The sequence below is a fragment of the Mixophyes fleayi genome, chromosome 8 (genome assembly GCF_038048845.1).
Source record: "Mixophyes fleayi isolate aMixFle1 chromosome 8, aMixFle1.hap1, whole genome shotgun sequence".
Lineage (NCBI taxonomy): Eukaryota > Metazoa > Chordata > Amphibia > Anura > Limnodynastidae > Mixophyes > Mixophyes fleayi.
Genome location: NC_134409.1, coordinates 117293570 through 117311266, shown reverse-complemented (window position 1 = coordinate 117311266; position 17697 = coordinate 117293570). Strand labels below are relative to the sequence as shown.

Below are 17697 nucleotides of genomic sequence, written 5' to 3'. Positions count from 1 at the left end.
TTAATCCCGGATTTACATCAGTATGTGCAGTCAGCCTGCTGATCCTGCACCTACAGAGGACTGTGCTGGAGGAGGGTGGGACAGGGGGCTGTAGAAGGGGCGGGACATGGTGAGGGGGTCTCCACACAGGCTGTCAGTGACTGTAGTGTGGGGTCTCCCAGTCTGGTCCAGCAGAGGGCGGGTCTCACCGCAGCACTACTACACATGCGCAGTGCGGACCTCAGACAAGTTCTCCTCGGGCTGCAGACCATGGCACCGTGTCTGCGACCCCTTATCCTGGCGGTAGCCCTAACTGTGTTAGTGTACCCGGACCCCGGCCGTGGAGCTACCGGTGGGCTCCGGAGAGGACCCGCGGACTCCTGTGCACCTAAGGTGAGTGTTACCCGGCGATGCAACTGCAGCTTCTAACTTTGCAGAAAGTTCTGCCCGGACATGTAACTTCTTCCCTCTGTCTACCTGGGACTCAGTCCCCTCACATTATATGTGATGTGCATAATGCATACTGTAGTAGTACAGATTATTTTATAATGTGTTTATCTATTTATCTATCAAATGTATAGTTTTGTTTATAATTGTTCCACACATACTGTATGTGCTGATTATGGTATCTATGTAATGTCATAAACTGTATATGATTACAGTATCTGATAATTTGTGTATATGCCATGTGAGCACTGCAAACTGTGTTGCTTGATTGTATCTACTATACCTTATAAGATCAGTGTAAGCTGTATCCTGAATACTGTATATATTATGTTATAGATTGTATGGCATAAAAAATCTTAAATCATAACAAATAAAAAATCTTATAAGATACATATCATATACATATATGTATCTGTTGGAACTATTGGAAGCGCATGTAGTGCGGAGATTATATATATATATATATATATATATATATATATATATATATATATATATATATATATATATGCCATCAATTTAATGTTTTATTTATCTTTATGAATTGCCCGTACAACTTGGGGAGATTATGTGTGTGTGTGTTGGGAAATTTAGACTGTAAGCTCCAATGGTGCAGGGACTGATGTGAATGAGTTTTCTGTACAGCGCTGCAGAATTAGTGGCGCTATATAAATAAATGATGGTGATGATGATGATAAATAGGCTATGAATCCTTAGTGCTGTTTTTTTTGGATAAATCTTTTTCTATTCAGAATTATTAAGGATGTGAAGGACATGTGTCACAAACAAGTGACCATAGGTTAAACTATATTGAGGGGTGTTAAGGAAAGTATCTTATAGTGCAATCTTAGTGCATAAGTATGGTAGAAGACTATGCCTTAATATCTTAATGCAAGAGAGCATTCTTAATGTCCAGTTTTTCATTTACAGGTTTTGACCCAACTTTGTCCCATAAAAGCCCTGGTTTTTTTTCTTCAAGCATAGGCATGACGCGACAAATGGTCAAATTACGCTTTGTCTGTTATTTACTTTCTAGTTGGTGTCAGAGTTATAGGTGTATTCAAGACTTGCTAGATAAGTGGATGTAGGGAACATTGGTGTACACTAATCTTGCTAGGTACCTGGATGTATCTTGGGTTATTTATGCTGTGCATCCACTATTTACTAGATACCTGGATTTAGGTTTCCTGGTTAAAATCTCATACTTCATTTTTGTCAACTCCTTTCTGCTGTTGTCACATATTCAATATTTTACAACAACTGGCAACATCTAGACTCTGTGTTTGACAGTCTTTGTATTTTAAAGAGGAAATACCAGCTGATTCATCTCTGTTATGGGTTTATATATTTCAAGCATACTATAAATTTTGATTTCTATGCCACAGATTGGGACCACTGCAGGAAGTTGTCTACCTGCATGAGAATGTATTGTTATCCTTACCCCACACCTAGGCAATGGGATAGGGGGGGAGTGGATAATAGACTTTTTCCCAGGAGATTAACATTTCCTTTCTGTGTTATCTTCTGCCCTGAAGCATCGGAGGGAGGTGGAACACATATCTTGTAACCAAAGAGTGTGAAGAAGTCATTTGAAGAAGTCTTTTCATCACCCTCAGCCTGTGCCACTAGTAGGAGATTTCTGACAGGCAGATAATAGGGTCACCCAGAGTGTGTTAGGATAAATGGAGAGGGCAGATCATTAGTGTGTAGAGGATTCTCTACTGGACATGGAGAATTGAAGTGTCTTATGCATATTAGATCAAATGGTTCTTAGGTATTTTGTTCTGCATTAGGTCTTACCACTTAACTGTTTAGGGGGAGGAGGGGGGGTCCTAGGGGTGCCGTACATTGAAGTGCTGAAAGAATGCATTGACAAAGTGTTTTTGTTACCTAAAGACAAATATACTGTCAATATCTAAAATATGCATAAAAATGTATAATGTGAAGTTGGGAAAATTGTACTATTTTGACGGGGTCCCAGGGTACATGTGAACATAACGTTACACTTTAAGGGGCTTGTTAACACATCTCCGCTGTAAATGTGTATTTCAGTCCCTAGCACCTAAAAAAGCGAATTCGGAATGGGATTAATGGTTTCTTTTGTGTCTGTGCTCACCATTGCGTTATAAAATGTTAACGCTGCGGTTAACATCTTAAATCATAACAACCTATTTCTCATGCTTTAACGTGTATTTACCAGTACATTAGATTTTAGTAAAGTGCAATGCATATGAAGCACATGGAAGTTGCGTTAAGCACAGATCGCTAAAGCCCAGGTTAGTTTCATGCAGTTTACTCACTTTCTCTGTGTATGTGTGAACGAGCGCTTAGGCCTCATACCCACTGGTATCATAATAAATGCGTTTACTAGCTTTTTTTAACGCTGAAACAAAGCAGGTAAATGGGTTTGACATTGAAAACCATTGTATGTAATGTCACCATACTCTCTAGCATTTATACTTGCAGTTACTTATTGCATTAGCTTTGCGGCTTTTGTGTTGAATGGAAGTTGAACTCATTGAGGTCAACGGAGTGACACTCATTGACCTTACCAAATGAAGTACAAATGCTCATTAACCACCATATGTCAAAAGCATTCACGTTTGACATGCAGTGTCACTAGCGTTTTACTTGCATGTTCAAATGCCGGTAGGCAGCCAGCCTCATTTGTTGTATTTCATCCATTTTAACCTACCTCTACCAACCTAAGACAGCAGAGAACTGTTATTGCTGAATTTTGCATGATAAAATCCTTAGTAATTTGAATTTGAGGCATGTCTAGAATGTCATTATTGAAGTAAAGGGTTTGCTCGCTCTGGAGCACAAAAACCTATTTGAACGTATTGGGCGTGAGAGAAAATCTGGAATGAGGGCAAGGCGGAGTCTCCTGTGAGGAACCACATGATTGGTTAGAAGGAGCACCCTTTCATTTGTCTAGCCATTGCATGAGATGTCCTGCCAAGCCTAAAACTTATTCCACTTGTAGGTTTGCACCCAAACACTTTAACAAGCCTTCTTAGTATGTTTACTTTACGCAATTTGTAGCGGTAGGTTGACAATCACGTTAGACATGTGTTGTATAACCTGCGCTTACACCTAACATGTGGGTGGGAGTTAGTGGAAGATGGTCCATTGACCCCCAGTGTTTTTACTTCCAGTGAATGCGAGTTAATAGAACAGGCAGCTTCCAAAATACGATGTTGTACTCGTATGCTGCTCCAGACCGCCGGAGCAAGTGGGCATCTGGTCATTGGAACAAATAGATTTCATTCTAATATTCATTTACATGCTTCCACTCGCATTAAAAAATGCTATTTTAAAAAACTAAATAAAAAAAAAAGCATGATTTTTAATGCTAGTAGGTAACTGGTCTTACAGTCCTATATCCGCATATGCAAGGCTGCAAAAGTAGCATGGTTGGCAAGATTTTATGTTGAGAAGGAGTTTTGACACTCGTGCCATGTTCATACACGCCTCTTGAGGATGCCAGAAGTGCTTTGATGTTAATAATGCCTCTTAAGTTCCTTCCGTGCCCCGCACGAGCTTTGAATTACCTTAACATTATCTGTGCGAGACTGAAGCCTTTTGAAGTGTTATTATAATTACGGAAATAATACCACCCCTTTCAGGTTGCTGCAATGCTTAAATAAAGGTCTTGTTCTATTTCACATTCTTCTGTGCGGCATCTAATTTCCAAAACACTGTCTCTCTGCTGGGGTATCATCGCAGCATCTGATGTTCCCTGAGACAGACTCGCATGACCTGTTCCTTATGCTATACCCGTCCAGCTTTGCATTATCAAGGTTTGCGTGTAAACCTTTGAATAGTCTTGCACTGCTATTAGATGACTGATGGCCTCTGTAGCATATTGTTTGCTGTGGGGTAGGGCTGCCTTTGAAGTAATGCCTATAGGAAGCGAAGCCACTGTTTGTTCTATTAAAATTCCTTTTCATTTCCTCCCCTTAAACCACAGGCCACTTCCCTCTGTCAGTCAGCACACTGCAGGGACACAGACTGATTGAAATGCAACACATCTCGGAGCTGGAAGCAGCCAAATTAAACTATCCCTGCTGCATTATTATTATTATTGACAAATTCCTGAATATATTTCGGCAGTCACTCCAAACGCTCATCTCCATTTTATGGAAATAACTTAATTTTAAAAAGCCATCCGAGGTCAGCTTTCAAATTGTATTATGGATTTGGAAACAATTTTTGCTCTGGAAATGCAATCAAAGAAAGGAATAGGAACCAGGTTCTAATCTGGCTAATGACATTTCTCCCGTTTGTGTATATCAGCTGGGCACTGCTGTGCTGGCTGGATATTGCGGGATTAGGCAGAATTTCTCCCCTCGCTGGCAGCTGTGCACATGTGGATTGATTAGGCTTTCAGAGCCGAGTTTTACTGCATGTTTTTTGTCAGCGCGGAGAAAGCTGCAAGAACTTTTTTCTTTTCTTTTTTTTTTCTTCTTTCTTCCCTTCTTTACTGCATCAGGAACTCTGACATCTGGAAAGAGACTTTCAGGAGGATTTTGCAGATAAAGCAAAAATAAGAAAACATGACCGCAGGACAGATGTATAAATGTTGTAAAAAGAGCCAATGTAGATGTAGATTCAACCCTGTTCCTTAAGCGCTTGTTTTATCTTTTTCTCGTGTTAATAAATGCATGAAAAGACGTATAAAAATAGTACAAATAAGAGTTCTAAAATGTTAATGATGCACTTAAAATTCTGGAACGCAGCAGGTCCAGTTTCTCATGTGCTAAGGTGCGTTACCGTTATAAAAGATGGTAAAATCATGTTGAAATTGTCTCACCACTTCCAAGCCCATGTGTGTGAATCGGTCCTCAGTGGGAGGGTTACATTGCGTTTACTGACTGAACATGATCTAATTGAACATACTTTGTACTGGAACACTGTGCACCATTACATTTATATATGACAGGAGAAGATCTGGGAATTGATATAGTTTATTGCAGCAGAGGCATTAGCTTCTGTCGGTCTTGGTAAATGTAGGCTAATGAAAAGACAGATCCTATTGGTTGCAGGGGCAAACGCAGGATTTGTAGAGGTGGGTGTCCACACCATGCTGCCGGTGGGCGTGAAAGCATGCATGGGGACATGGCTATAATTTTAGCCAGTGCTTGGCTGCTCTCCAACTCTTCCAATCCCCATAATATACATGGATAATGCTGGGTGCACTACTGTTAGGTGCACGCAGCTCTCCCTTTTCAAGCAGAGCCGTTTCAAGCGAGGGCAGGGTCCAGCCACCTCAATTATACAGTGCCCCAGGCTTGGAGGGGGGTTTCTAGCACTAGGAAACCCCCCCTCGGTTTGCCTATGTGTTGCATTGCATATGTACTATATATACCTTTTCATTTGGAACTACACAACAAAACTTAAGAGAAAAAAATGTGTTTAGGCTAGAGCTACAAAAGTTAAAGTTCTTTTTGATCATGTCCCATCAGAGCTCTGTTCGTCTTTGTTCACAGATCCCAGGCCTGGCTACACAAAAAGCTTATGTCACCTGGTCATAATGGACATATGAACACACACGTATAAGTTGAAAGCTCTGACATGACAATGGCGGGAGGTTGCATGCAACACAATCCCCAAAAATTAGCTGCTTGCGTAGCACTGAAAGGCATTTATCAAAAGTTTAATGTACATGGAAGACAGCCCATAGCTACACAATGCAGTTTGGTCTGTCTTCCATTTAGAAAAAAAATATCTGGCTAATATACTAATATTAAGTAAAAAAAAAAAAAAAAAGCTGTCTGGATGTAGCCACTGTCGTAATTTTCTTGCTTTAGAAACAACCACTCAGTTGTAGTGGCCTTGAAAATACAAGTACAATTATACCTACCAGCAGTGTTTAATTTAATGTATTGTGGCACTATAGTGGTTTTCCAAATGCTGTCTAATCCATTGAATGCATTTAACAAAAATTTAGCACATTGTGGTAAATAAAGTCTCCCCCATTGTCCTCCCAAAGGCTGGTATAAAATGCAGGTTAACAATCGCATGTCAAAAGCATTTGTGTTTGAGCTTGAATCAAGTCCCATAGTTTCTAAGGCCTAAAGCTGCAGGAATCCTGGACTCACCTGTGTGAGCGCATAAGAGCCTTAGCAGAGGATTTTCTTTTCCTGTACATGAGAGTGAATGGAGGACATAATACTCCTGTGAAAGTCTTTAAGGAAATAGTAATTGCATGTTTCGATTCAAAGGAAATATAAAGACTAATATTTGCTGGTGTACAATGCATCTTTCTATTACTCTTACAATATGGTACCAGTCGTACAAATTGTTCCTTTTTAAAATAGACTTTTTATGAAAAATGTAACAAATAAGTGTAGCCTGAATTAAAGCCTCTCTGCTATTTAAGTTAAGTTATCCCATTGTTTATAAAATAAACTTTAAAACTATAACTTTAGAGATGGTTAACCGCACACGGAAATAGAGCATCCCGTTTTCTTCACATTGCAAACAACAGCTAGTATGTCCCAGTATCCCACAAAAGTATCAACCAAACGACACATAAACTTGGGCAGCACAACATAAAGTAACCAAGATTAACGAAACAATCATTGACCATTCTTTCCCACGCAGCCCTGCTAGCCAATTAATGAAATCTTGTATACGATTGCCCTCCGTTAGCATTGGATGTACAAAGAGAATTGGCTACAATGTTTTTTAAGCTGACTGTTTCTGGAAGAATAATAAAGCTCTGGATACATTGTGATGCAAACTGTGCTGCCAAAATGTGTTTCTTTTGATGATTTAAGCTACAAAACTGTACCACTCCCTTTCCGTCTTCTACTGCATGCACTTATGTCTTGGGCATTATTTGAAGTAGCTGTTGGAGTGACCTGCAGATTCTTTAACACTAGTACCATGTATAATAGTTTTGGTGCAATATAAGTGGTGTGAAGCTGGGTAAACAATAGTCATAATATTCCAGTCCTTGTAGTGACATCTTATGTGTTACAGGTGGAAGGGATTTAAGGAATTTCATGTATGAGGTCAATTGGTAAAATTAAGGATAAATTTAAGAGTCCTCACTTTTATCTCAAGAACAACTGTTGTGCCGGTAACTAAGTTGTAACACTGCCAACAACCAGTTTAATTAGGTTGAAGACTAATACTACAACTAGACTCTTTTTCTTTATCAAGAGACTTGTTAAGCTGGGTACACACTACAGAAATTTCAATTAACTTTTTATGCCGATTGATTTTACATGCGATCGATGTTCCGATCGCTCGGTCCATGGACTGCATACACACTAGCCTTGTTTAGGACGATAAAGGGAAGAGCGGACGTCCCTTTAGCAACTTTTTACAGCCATGTTGTCGTGAGCAATGACTGTAATTTCGTACTCACTGTTGTGGATCGGTCGGAAGTTTATACACACTACACAACGGAAACGAGATAGGAACGAAAATATTAAACGGTACGACCAACCAAATGAGGCGACAATCGTCCATTTGGGCAGACTTTCGACCATCGTGTCACTACACACACTGACCCGACTTATGAAACGAGCGGTCGTATGTCGGCTGATTGAGCCGATTATTGGACAAAAACCGTGTAGTGTGTACCCAGCTTAAGTAAGACACTGGCCAGTTAGGGCTGTTTTGTTTGTTCTCGTTAATGGACTTTACTAGCAGGCCATTGAAAACCATTTTGTGGCTCCAGATTGAAACCCATTGGATGTTTGCTTTTATTTCCTAAATGGACTGCCTACATTTTTTTAAAAAATTTACGTTGCAATAGTTTTCATAAATGACCCTTAATGCCGTCAGTAGTTACTGGCTGCCACACATGCATTTATAACTGTATACATGCTATTCTGCATCATGCAGGAGAGTACTAGTAATTTATCACAAGCAAAATCAATCCTCAGCCCTTTTGAAAATGCTGTTCCACAAAGGGGGTTATACCCAAGGTTTCAAGGTCCGCCATTTAAATCCGGACACATTCCTATTAGCTCAGATGGATGTTGTATACCAGGAGTGCATGTAAGCGAATTACGATGCAGCCAAGAAGTATGTGTGTTTTATAAGTGTCCGGCTTCTAGTGACATATTAACTCTAGGTAAAGTTCATGAACTCGTGTGCTCTACGACCAGTGTGACTGCCATCATGCTGCAGTGCAGGGAGTGATTGTGGGTTTGATATCCTGAAACCTTCACAACACATGAACTGTGCTGTAACTTCACTTCAGTTACTGGGAGGATTTAATTGATATTCCATATTGACTTGATTAGCTGAAATGAGAATTTATGGTGAAAGTTTTAAGGACTTTCACATTTCCATGAAAACTCCTAAATCCCTTCCCTGGTGTTCAGCGTGCCCATGGAGTATCCCCCTGAAGATTGTTTGTGTTGACTGGTAAAGCAATAAAGCCTTAGAGAAGATTGGAACTACCGTCAGTGACTCAACATTCCACAATTTATTCTTACAGATTTATGTAGTTTTATGTTCTGGTGTTTTCGTACAGCTGTAAATGACTATGTAGAAAATATGAAATAAGGATGTTAACATTCCTTCTGAAAACTGTTGTGTGTGCCCTTGTGCAGCAAAAAAGCTGAGTGTGCGCTTTTGTGCAATGAGGGGGGGAGTCAAGTGTGTGTTTTCCAGAATTCTTACTCTCTTTACACACCACATCCCTCTTGTATATAATATTTTCCTGAAGTTGAGTCTTCGTCTCCAATAGTAATTATTTGGTCCTATCACAGATTGCAATTAGTAGGTATCCATACCTCAGTGGAGCAGGATAAGGCCTGACCTGCCCTTTAACCTCACACGGTTTAGTTGCCTCAGGTTAACGCCTCATGTTTTAGGAGTTCCCCCTCATCATTACTTACATTTACTATGTCATTTAACTCTGACTGCTGCAGGTTTTTCCTTTGTTTGTTAATGTTAGCGTGATATGGATGCAGCCTAATTAAACCTGGAGTATTTAAAGGGGCACATAATGCGAAACAGCTGCCCCTTCAAGCAGATCAGTTGGAAAAATCAGGAAGCAGATCTCCACCAGGAACAAGCTCATTTCAGCCCAGCTGAAGCATGTGTTTGTCTGTGGAACTGGTAATTTACAAGGCTACAATTAACCTCTTCACCCCACAGAGCAGAGCCTGTGGCAAAATGTATGCATGGCCTCTGATTATAGCGTAGGTGAAACCGCTGAGTTAGGATGAAAGGTTTCTACCGCAAACATTATTGGCTGTGGGGGATGGAAATTGGTTTCATTTGTTGCACGCAAAACAACACTCAAATTTACTAAATTACTGCTGCCGTTCTCTGGCCCCTCAGGAGCAGATGTAAACTTCTGACTTTGTTTTGTAGCAAGCTGTGTCTAAGGACGATATTTGTGTTTTAGTTTCTTGTGACAAAGGTAGGGATGAGGGAAATATAAGTTTTTGTGAGTTTCACAGTTCTCTATCATTTAGACTGAGTGGAGTAGTGGATAGGAAGGTAGCAGCCAATGTATGTCTTGTACCTCTCAGCCTAACTCCAAAAAGTTTGATAATAGCCAGCTACTGCTTTTCCCAAGTGGTTTCCAATTCAAATAATCTGGGCTATATGAGTTTATTCACTTTAATAATGCCTTTAACTCTGTTTCGCTATTGCAGTTGGAAAGTAAGCAAGAGGCAGTTTATTATTCTCTCTCTCTGTCTGTGTGTGTGTTAGGGAATTTAGACTGTAAGCTCCAATGGGGCAGGGACTGATGTGAGTGAGCTCTCTGTACAGCGCTGCGGAATTAGTGGCGCTATAGAAATAAATGATGATGATTATTACATTGTGCAAGAAGCCAGACTGGCAAGTATGTAATGAGCAGATATTGACAAAACATGTGTTTTGTTTGGTGCACCACACACCAGCCTCAAACAACTAGACCAGTGATGGACAACCTGATACAGATCAGGCCACACATCACCCTTGGGGGTATATTTACTAAACTGCAGGTTTGAAAAAGTAGAGATGTTGCCTATAGCAACCAATCAGATTCTAGCTGTCATTTTATAGAATGTACTAAATAAATGATAACTAGAATCTAATTAGTTGCATTAGGCAACATCTCCACATTTTCAAACCCGCAGTTTAGTAAATATACCCCTTAGACTTAGTATTAACATAAAACTGTGTTTGCGTGGGTTTCCTCCCCCACTACAAAAACATTCTGGTAGGTTAATTGGCTGCTAACAAATTGACCCGTGTGTGTGTGTGTTAGGGAATGTAGGCTGTAAGCCCCAATGGGGCAGGGACTGATGTGAGTAAGTTCTCTGTACAGCGCTGTGGAATCAGTGGCGCTATATAAATAAATGGTGATGATGATGAAAACCAACGAAAGAGACAAGACACCTACCCAAATCTATAATAAAGTACCAACAGGCATTTTAAGCAAGTGTAGGAAGAGTGGGGCTGTTGCTCATCACTAAGCTAGATAGATTTTGAAAAACTGATGCAAAATAAAAAGCCTGTCTTTGACTATAGCAACCAGTTATATTCAGTTATATTCAAACTCCCTTTTCCTTTGCACCAGTTATCAAAAATGTCACCATCTTTGTTCATCCCTGGTGCTAAATTGGAGATATGGGTTAAAACCGTGGAGGCAACTATTTGGTAATCTTCATGAGAATCAATTCACTAGGAGCCAGTGACATCACAGAGATACCTCGTGACCAGTAATTATGGGGCCTGACCAACATTCATGAGGTGCTGTTTCATTATTTTTTTAAAAATAATTTTTAGATGACTAGAAAGACAGCTGAATTTAGCTTTATGCTTTGTATTGACTAGCATAAGGAAGAAGCTAACAGCAAAATAGAGTATAGACACAGGTCCTCAGGCATCACTAGCAGTGCATGTGTTGTGGACCAGGGGTATAGTTAGATTACGTAATATCCAAATATTCTGTGCTCCTGGTAAGCAAATCCACAAAACAAGCACTGGTGAAGTATCGGAGCGGGTTTATTTATTAACAGTTAACTATATAGTACCTACATACAGGGGAGGGCTGGCAAACTTTAGCCCGGGGGGGGGCAAGACTCCACTCGGCAGCCTATTTGAAATGAAAAATTATGCTGGTGGCCCAGCCCAATTTAGCCCACTATGGGGCCGGCCAGGGGTGCAGATGCCCCCCAGCCCAGCATACAATCTATCCACCACATGGGCACATACATACACATGGGTAAATTTCGTCATAAGTCAATTAATCTGCCAGTATGTCTTTGGAGTGTTGGAAGAAACCCATGCAAATACGGAGAGAACATACAAACCCCGCACAGATAGGGCCGTGGTTGGAATTGAACCCATGACCCCAGCACTGTGCGGTTGGAATCAAACCCATGTGCTACTCCTGCCCCCCAGCCTAGCTTCTGAAGCTGGGTCTTGTACTTCCATAACAATTGTAGAGCCACGGGATGCCTTAGAATGGAAGGAAGATTCATATTGTAAACTCCTAATCGTGGAGGCCTTGTTCTCATACAACAGCACGGATAGCATATGACTGCGTGTATTTATGTTATGTATAAATGGAAGCATTTATGCTTTGATGAATACTTGACCCTCTTCAAATCATTGCCCCATATTGCCATTATTATCCGCAATGCTTTGGTTACAATTGTAGCACGACTGACATAACTGTGTGTGTGGAAATGCCGTCATCTTCCTCCCCAGCCCTTTGTGTCTGCAGTGTTTCAGACTGTTTAGATGTTAGCTGCACAGCTGTAGCGAGCTGTTTGTGAAATATGAATACACCCTGGGGCTCCACACTCCTCCCGGCTGCCAGCGCCTGCAAGGTAAAGCTGCAGTCCCACCTCATGCACGTACAGATCTGAGGCTTTGATTCCAGAAACTTGTCTCCTCTTCTCCTTCTCTTATACAGCTCTCAAAGGGCTTCAGCAGTGCAGCTATAACTGTTTAAAACAAAAGAAGGTATCTGGCAGTTGGAAACTTCGAAGCTAACTTAATAAACTGGTGCAGTGTGCAAATATGTACTATATCCCGTAGCTAACATTCAGATCCTAGCTGTCATATTTCTCGTGCAGTCTATAAAACCAAACATCAGTGGCTATGGGTTACAGCCCAGTGTGCACATAACACTTGTTATTAAATACGCCCATTTATGTTCTGGATTCTATTTATATTTGATGAAGATATATGAATATTCTAAGCTGGGTTTCATCAAACTGATTTTTCCATCTGCTGTGGAACTACAAGCCCACAGCTGACGAATCCTAGGTTTCTTGTGCGCTGGTAGAGGTTACCTACACTTTCTTTTGAAAGAACATAGATACTCCTTTTAGCCTTTGCTTTTATAAATGTGCAATGTGATTGGTCAACATTAAATTGAAGATAGTGCACTATCCTATTGAAAGTTATTTAAGTGGCCAAACTGGCATGAAAAAGACATATAATTACTGTCTTTATCGAGCAGTAAAACATTTCTCAGGCATAGGAGACCCCTTGTTTTTTTTTTACCAAGAGATATATAACATATGTTTTAAATAGGCAATATTTAATTTTAATGTACATTTAAAATTAACAGTTTTTTCTGATCTTCATCTCCAGGTCAGGGTAAAATGTATAAAGGAAATATATTGCCACTCTGCATTTAATTTTATAAGAAAAATGCATAGGTGTTATTCTTGCGGTACTTGTTAATTATATGGGCACCACTTAAAAGAAAAAAACCCTCTGCCATTCAATTGTCTATCTTTGCTGCTGCTGAAGGGAGAGCAGAGCACTTATTGCAACAGGGATTGGGGTGAGTTGAGGGTTTCACAGTATTTAAAAGGCGGGGGTTATCCGCATAGGCAAACCAAGGGGGGTTTTCTAGTGCCTGGAAACCCCCCTCCAAGCCCAGGGCACTGTATAATTGAGGTGGCTGGACCCTGCCCTCGCTTCACACGGCTCTGCTTGAAAAGGGAGCGCTACGGGCACCTAACAGTAGCGCAGGCAGCATTGCCCATGTATATTATGGGAATAGGAAGAGCTTGAGAGCAGCCAAACACTGTCTAAAATTATAGCCATGTCCACATGCATGCTGGTCACGCCCACTGGTTGCATGGTGTGGAAACCCCTCTCTACAAATCCTGCGTTGTACCCTGATCCAGAATGACGTGGAGTCCCTGGGAGGACCGTATGTCCCACCAGTCTGCTCTTGGAACTTTTGGGGACTCTTGATGACCCAGAACTAGAGACCGTTGGATCAGACTCATGAGATCAAGGGCCAAAGAGGGTCCAACAAGTACGCAGTACTAGTAAACCTAGGGGGAAAGAGGGGGTTGGCACCCACCTGTTATTCTAGGGCTTCGGTAAGCTTGAGCAAGCTCCCTAGAGCAGAGTCTGTGTTTTTTAAGTACTGTCTTTATAATTAACAAGTCATATTTATTTAATTAAAATGTAATATTTGTTATTTAGTTTAGTTGTGACGCTGTTTCATTTTAGTTAGTCTGTTTTTATAACTGTGTCCTGTAGGTGTCACTATTGTTATTGCTGTCCATGAAAGGTTTAGTCGGTGACTAAAGTCTCTACACAGATGGTACCATACTAACGAGCGTGAGAAGCAGAATAAAACAACAAGTACCATGAAAACTGTGCAAGTGGTTTTTTTTTTATGAATATTATATTCAATTTTATAGTCTAATTCTAACCATGATAGGAATTAGATGTGTGTGTAATTACATGTAAACTATTTTCTGTAATTTTCATCCACCAGAAATGAAAGCATCACACACAAGGTATGCTTTATGTATGATAAGTAATTGCTGTGAATGCGTTACATTTTTCTTTCTGCCCAGACTTTCTTTGCAATATGTATCCTTTGGCATCCGCTTTAAAGTCAGGTCTGTGGGTTTTTGAATTGGCAGACACTGGGAGAGGCACATACATAAAACATGTCAACTGTCTTTATTCAGAACATCAGCCAAAGCTGCAGAATGACTGAAATCTGTCCAAATAGTAAGAATTGATTGTGCATTATAAAGCTAAGAAGGTTGTTTTTTAACTCCCTGGTGCGTTTAGGTGAGGTATATCTCGCAATATTAGACCGTTTTGAGATGGATCACATCACCTGGGGAAGGGTGTTATATTTACTGTTTGAGTGGAACCTGTTCTCCGTGGAATTTTGTGATTGATCGGTCTCTATATTCCTTAAGAGAACCAATATTTGACATAGAATAATCACCTCAATTGGGATCAAGGGCAGGGGGGCGTATGCCTCCTTGGCCGGTCCTATAGTGGGCTACCTTGGGTGTCACCGGGCCCTGCTTTTTTTTTCCACTTAAAATAGGCTGCAGATTCCAGTCCGCCCCCCGGGTTATTATTACAGCCCTTCCACTACTTGGGTTGTATTGCAATAGTTGATTTTATGTTTTTTTTTTCCCTACATATTCTTGTACTTTGTATTTACCAAGTACCAATGTATTCCCATAAAAATAACCAGGGAAGGGTGTTGGATAGAAGGGCATGAATGTATGAGGAGCACAATGACTAACTTAGGATATATTCACTTATAAGGCCTAGGAGTGGATCAATTGTGATTACTGCTCTGTGCAACACACTGTAAGTTTTTATACCTGTCAGGGGTTGGTCACTGTTTTGCCTTAATTACTGGTGGGTCAGTGTGATCCTGGATATCTTCGTTGGTCACAGTATTTTGTTGCAGGTAACTGCATTTTGCCTCTGCAGGCAAATTGAAATTCAGTCTTGCAATCACTGAGTCCTCTGTCTTTTGTCTTGTGTGAAAATCCCTGGTTGGCTGGCTATGAATGAAAGGAAATTCTCTACCAAGCTCAGCTCCTGCGGCTTAAAAAAATGAAGCTATGCTCCATTTTAAGTTTGTTAATTTGAGGGGGAGTTCACGTAGCTGCACAGATTTGGGGGATTTCTTTACCTTGCACACAATGAGAATACCTCCACACCTCTTGTAACAGAGGTTTCCGCGGTGACCCTGCGTGAAGTCATTACCGTCACCCAACCCTGTCCATTCTGTCTATTTCAATGCTGACTTGTTGGATACGATGGGAATCTGAACCGGCAATTATCTATACCTGTGTCCTGACAATGGCATCACACAGAGACCTGGCCTCTGCTTGTCATTCCACAGCTTCCCCTCTCGCTCTCCTTCTCCAGGAATGATTGTAGGTCTTAAAGGGACAATCTCCCCCCTGGAGTAAAGTGATTGATGCCACTGAATGTTTTGTAACCCCATGCCACTTCATCCGCTTCATTTACACTGCTCGTCTGATGAGAATTTTATTAGGCAATGTAAATATAAAAAGTAATATAAAATAGCTCGACTATGGGGTGAGTTTGGAGGCCTTAAAATTCTTCTGTACAAAATAAAACCTTATTTATTTTCATTGTTATCTGCTGAATCATATGATTATTCTGTAGTTGCCTCTTAAAGGGTAATTGCAACCAAAACGGAATGTTACGTTTTGAGTGGAATTCCATAAGTTAAATGATAAAGCAGAATATTACTTACCTGCGGTCTGGCCTTCCACCTAATACAGTGGGTCACCTGACATCTGCCAAAATCCGTCAATTTCTTTATGTTGGCAGCATGTTTTTGATGGTCAGCTGCTTGTATGGTAAAAGCCCAACCAGGTCAGGACCCAGGAAAGTATCCCTGGATCTCAGCAGACATCAAGGGACCTACTAGATTGGGGGGAAATAATGTCTCTAATGGTTAACCATTGGAACACATATTAGAAGAGAATTCCGTTTTGAGTGGAATTATCGTTTAATGCAGCAACCTACGATTTCATCTATAGAGCTGTTGCTCCTCTTGTCTCAACAGTCGTCTTCCTCTTATTATTATCATCCACAACTGAACATTCTGTGTAACAGACATCTATTAACTCTCCGTGTTCCATTCGACTTTTGGTTAAACAAGTGGTGTGTTGTCCACCGACAACACATTGTCCGTTGGAGCTTGCAGAAGCCAGGAGGGCAGTGGCGGCAGGCGTAGGGCGGATGTCTGAGGACTTGCCAAACGTCAAACTCAAGAATTTCAGTTTTGGCTAGGATCATTCTTTAATTCTGATGATTTACTCCTACTAGTTAGATCTCGATGACATCGCTGGCTATAGCCCATTAAGACACACACACAGACACTCGTACACTCACACACAGAAAGAAAGATCTTCACTGTTTAACATGGGCAACTGTGAAGACTTCACTAAACATGAGTTTTTTTTATGAAGATAATAATGATGGAAGGGTAATGGTGATAAATGTGCGGTATAAAAGAATGTTTGTTGAGATTTGGGTAGAAGTGACTTTTATCTAGGAATATGGAAGGCATTAACATGCTCAGAGATCGTTCTCAGCTTTACAAACCTATTTTTACCATCTTTTATCTATTTCCACTTTAGAGTCCTCTAAGTGACTTTTGAGTAATGAAAGTGTATTCAAAGGGGAAGTGGCCCCTTCGTGGGCTAAGCTTGTGTTTAGGAGTAGCGATGCCTGAAAATTAGTTAAAAGTGGCTGGTCAAATGGGCTCTAAAGTTCTCAAATTTGCGGGAAATTCTTCAACTTTAGACAGAATAAAGGTTTCCAGCTAAATTTGAACAATAAGAACAGGTTTGAGATTTTCAAACACCTCTATTCCTGAGAAGGAATTAATAACATCATTAAGGCTCGTGGCACAAAGGGATGCCACTAATGAATTAATATGTTGGATTCAAGAATATGTGTTCAGCCGACCTATTGCCTGCTTCCTTCACTGTGTGCAGGTGATGGGTTCCCCAGAAGTTGCCCATGCAGCCTTAAACTTGCCACTTTCCTTCTTAATGAACTGTCCAACGTTCAGGCTATCTAGCAGATCCCGCATCCTTGCTGTATTCTGTGTCGGGCAGGCAGTGTGATCTGTACGCAGGAGTTAGCCACGTGGCAGATGCCACATTTTATACATTGCTAGCCTGAACACCAGGCCCCAGGTAAGTAAGCCTCTGTGACCTGATTTTATTTCTTGTTTTCAGTTAGGTTGGATTTGTGTAATATATAACAACTATAACCTGCTGTACAAGCTGATAATTCTTGACAATAATTGTATATCTTTACTTCTAAATGTCTACAACACAGACAATAAAATGCCATTTTTTGATTCTGGAGATAAACGTATTGTCTGAAAGTAAGACACCGGGCATGCTAATCCCAAACGTTTTGTATTATATGAACATTGCAGCTAAGTTATGTAGAAAGGCTCTTTTTATATTCTGCACAGCAGTCACATCTGGGTGCAAGTATTAAAATCAG

The 17697-nt window shown here is 40.6% G+C and overlaps 1 protein-coding gene across 1 annotated transcript in view; it reads left to right on the top strand.

Annotated features, from left to right (window-relative positions):
• Positions 1-209: 209 nt before the first annotated feature.
• The window catches only part of IL17RD (interleukin 17 receptor D), a 60125-nt gene continuing 42637 nt past the window's right edge, over positions 210-17697 (top strand). The window contains exon 1 of the mRNA XM_075183264.1: positions 210-372. Within this exon, the coding sequence (XP_075039365.1) occupies positions 250-372 (123 nt within the window). The 5' untranslated portion in view covers positions 210-249. The remainder of the gene's footprint in view (positions 373-17697) is intronic.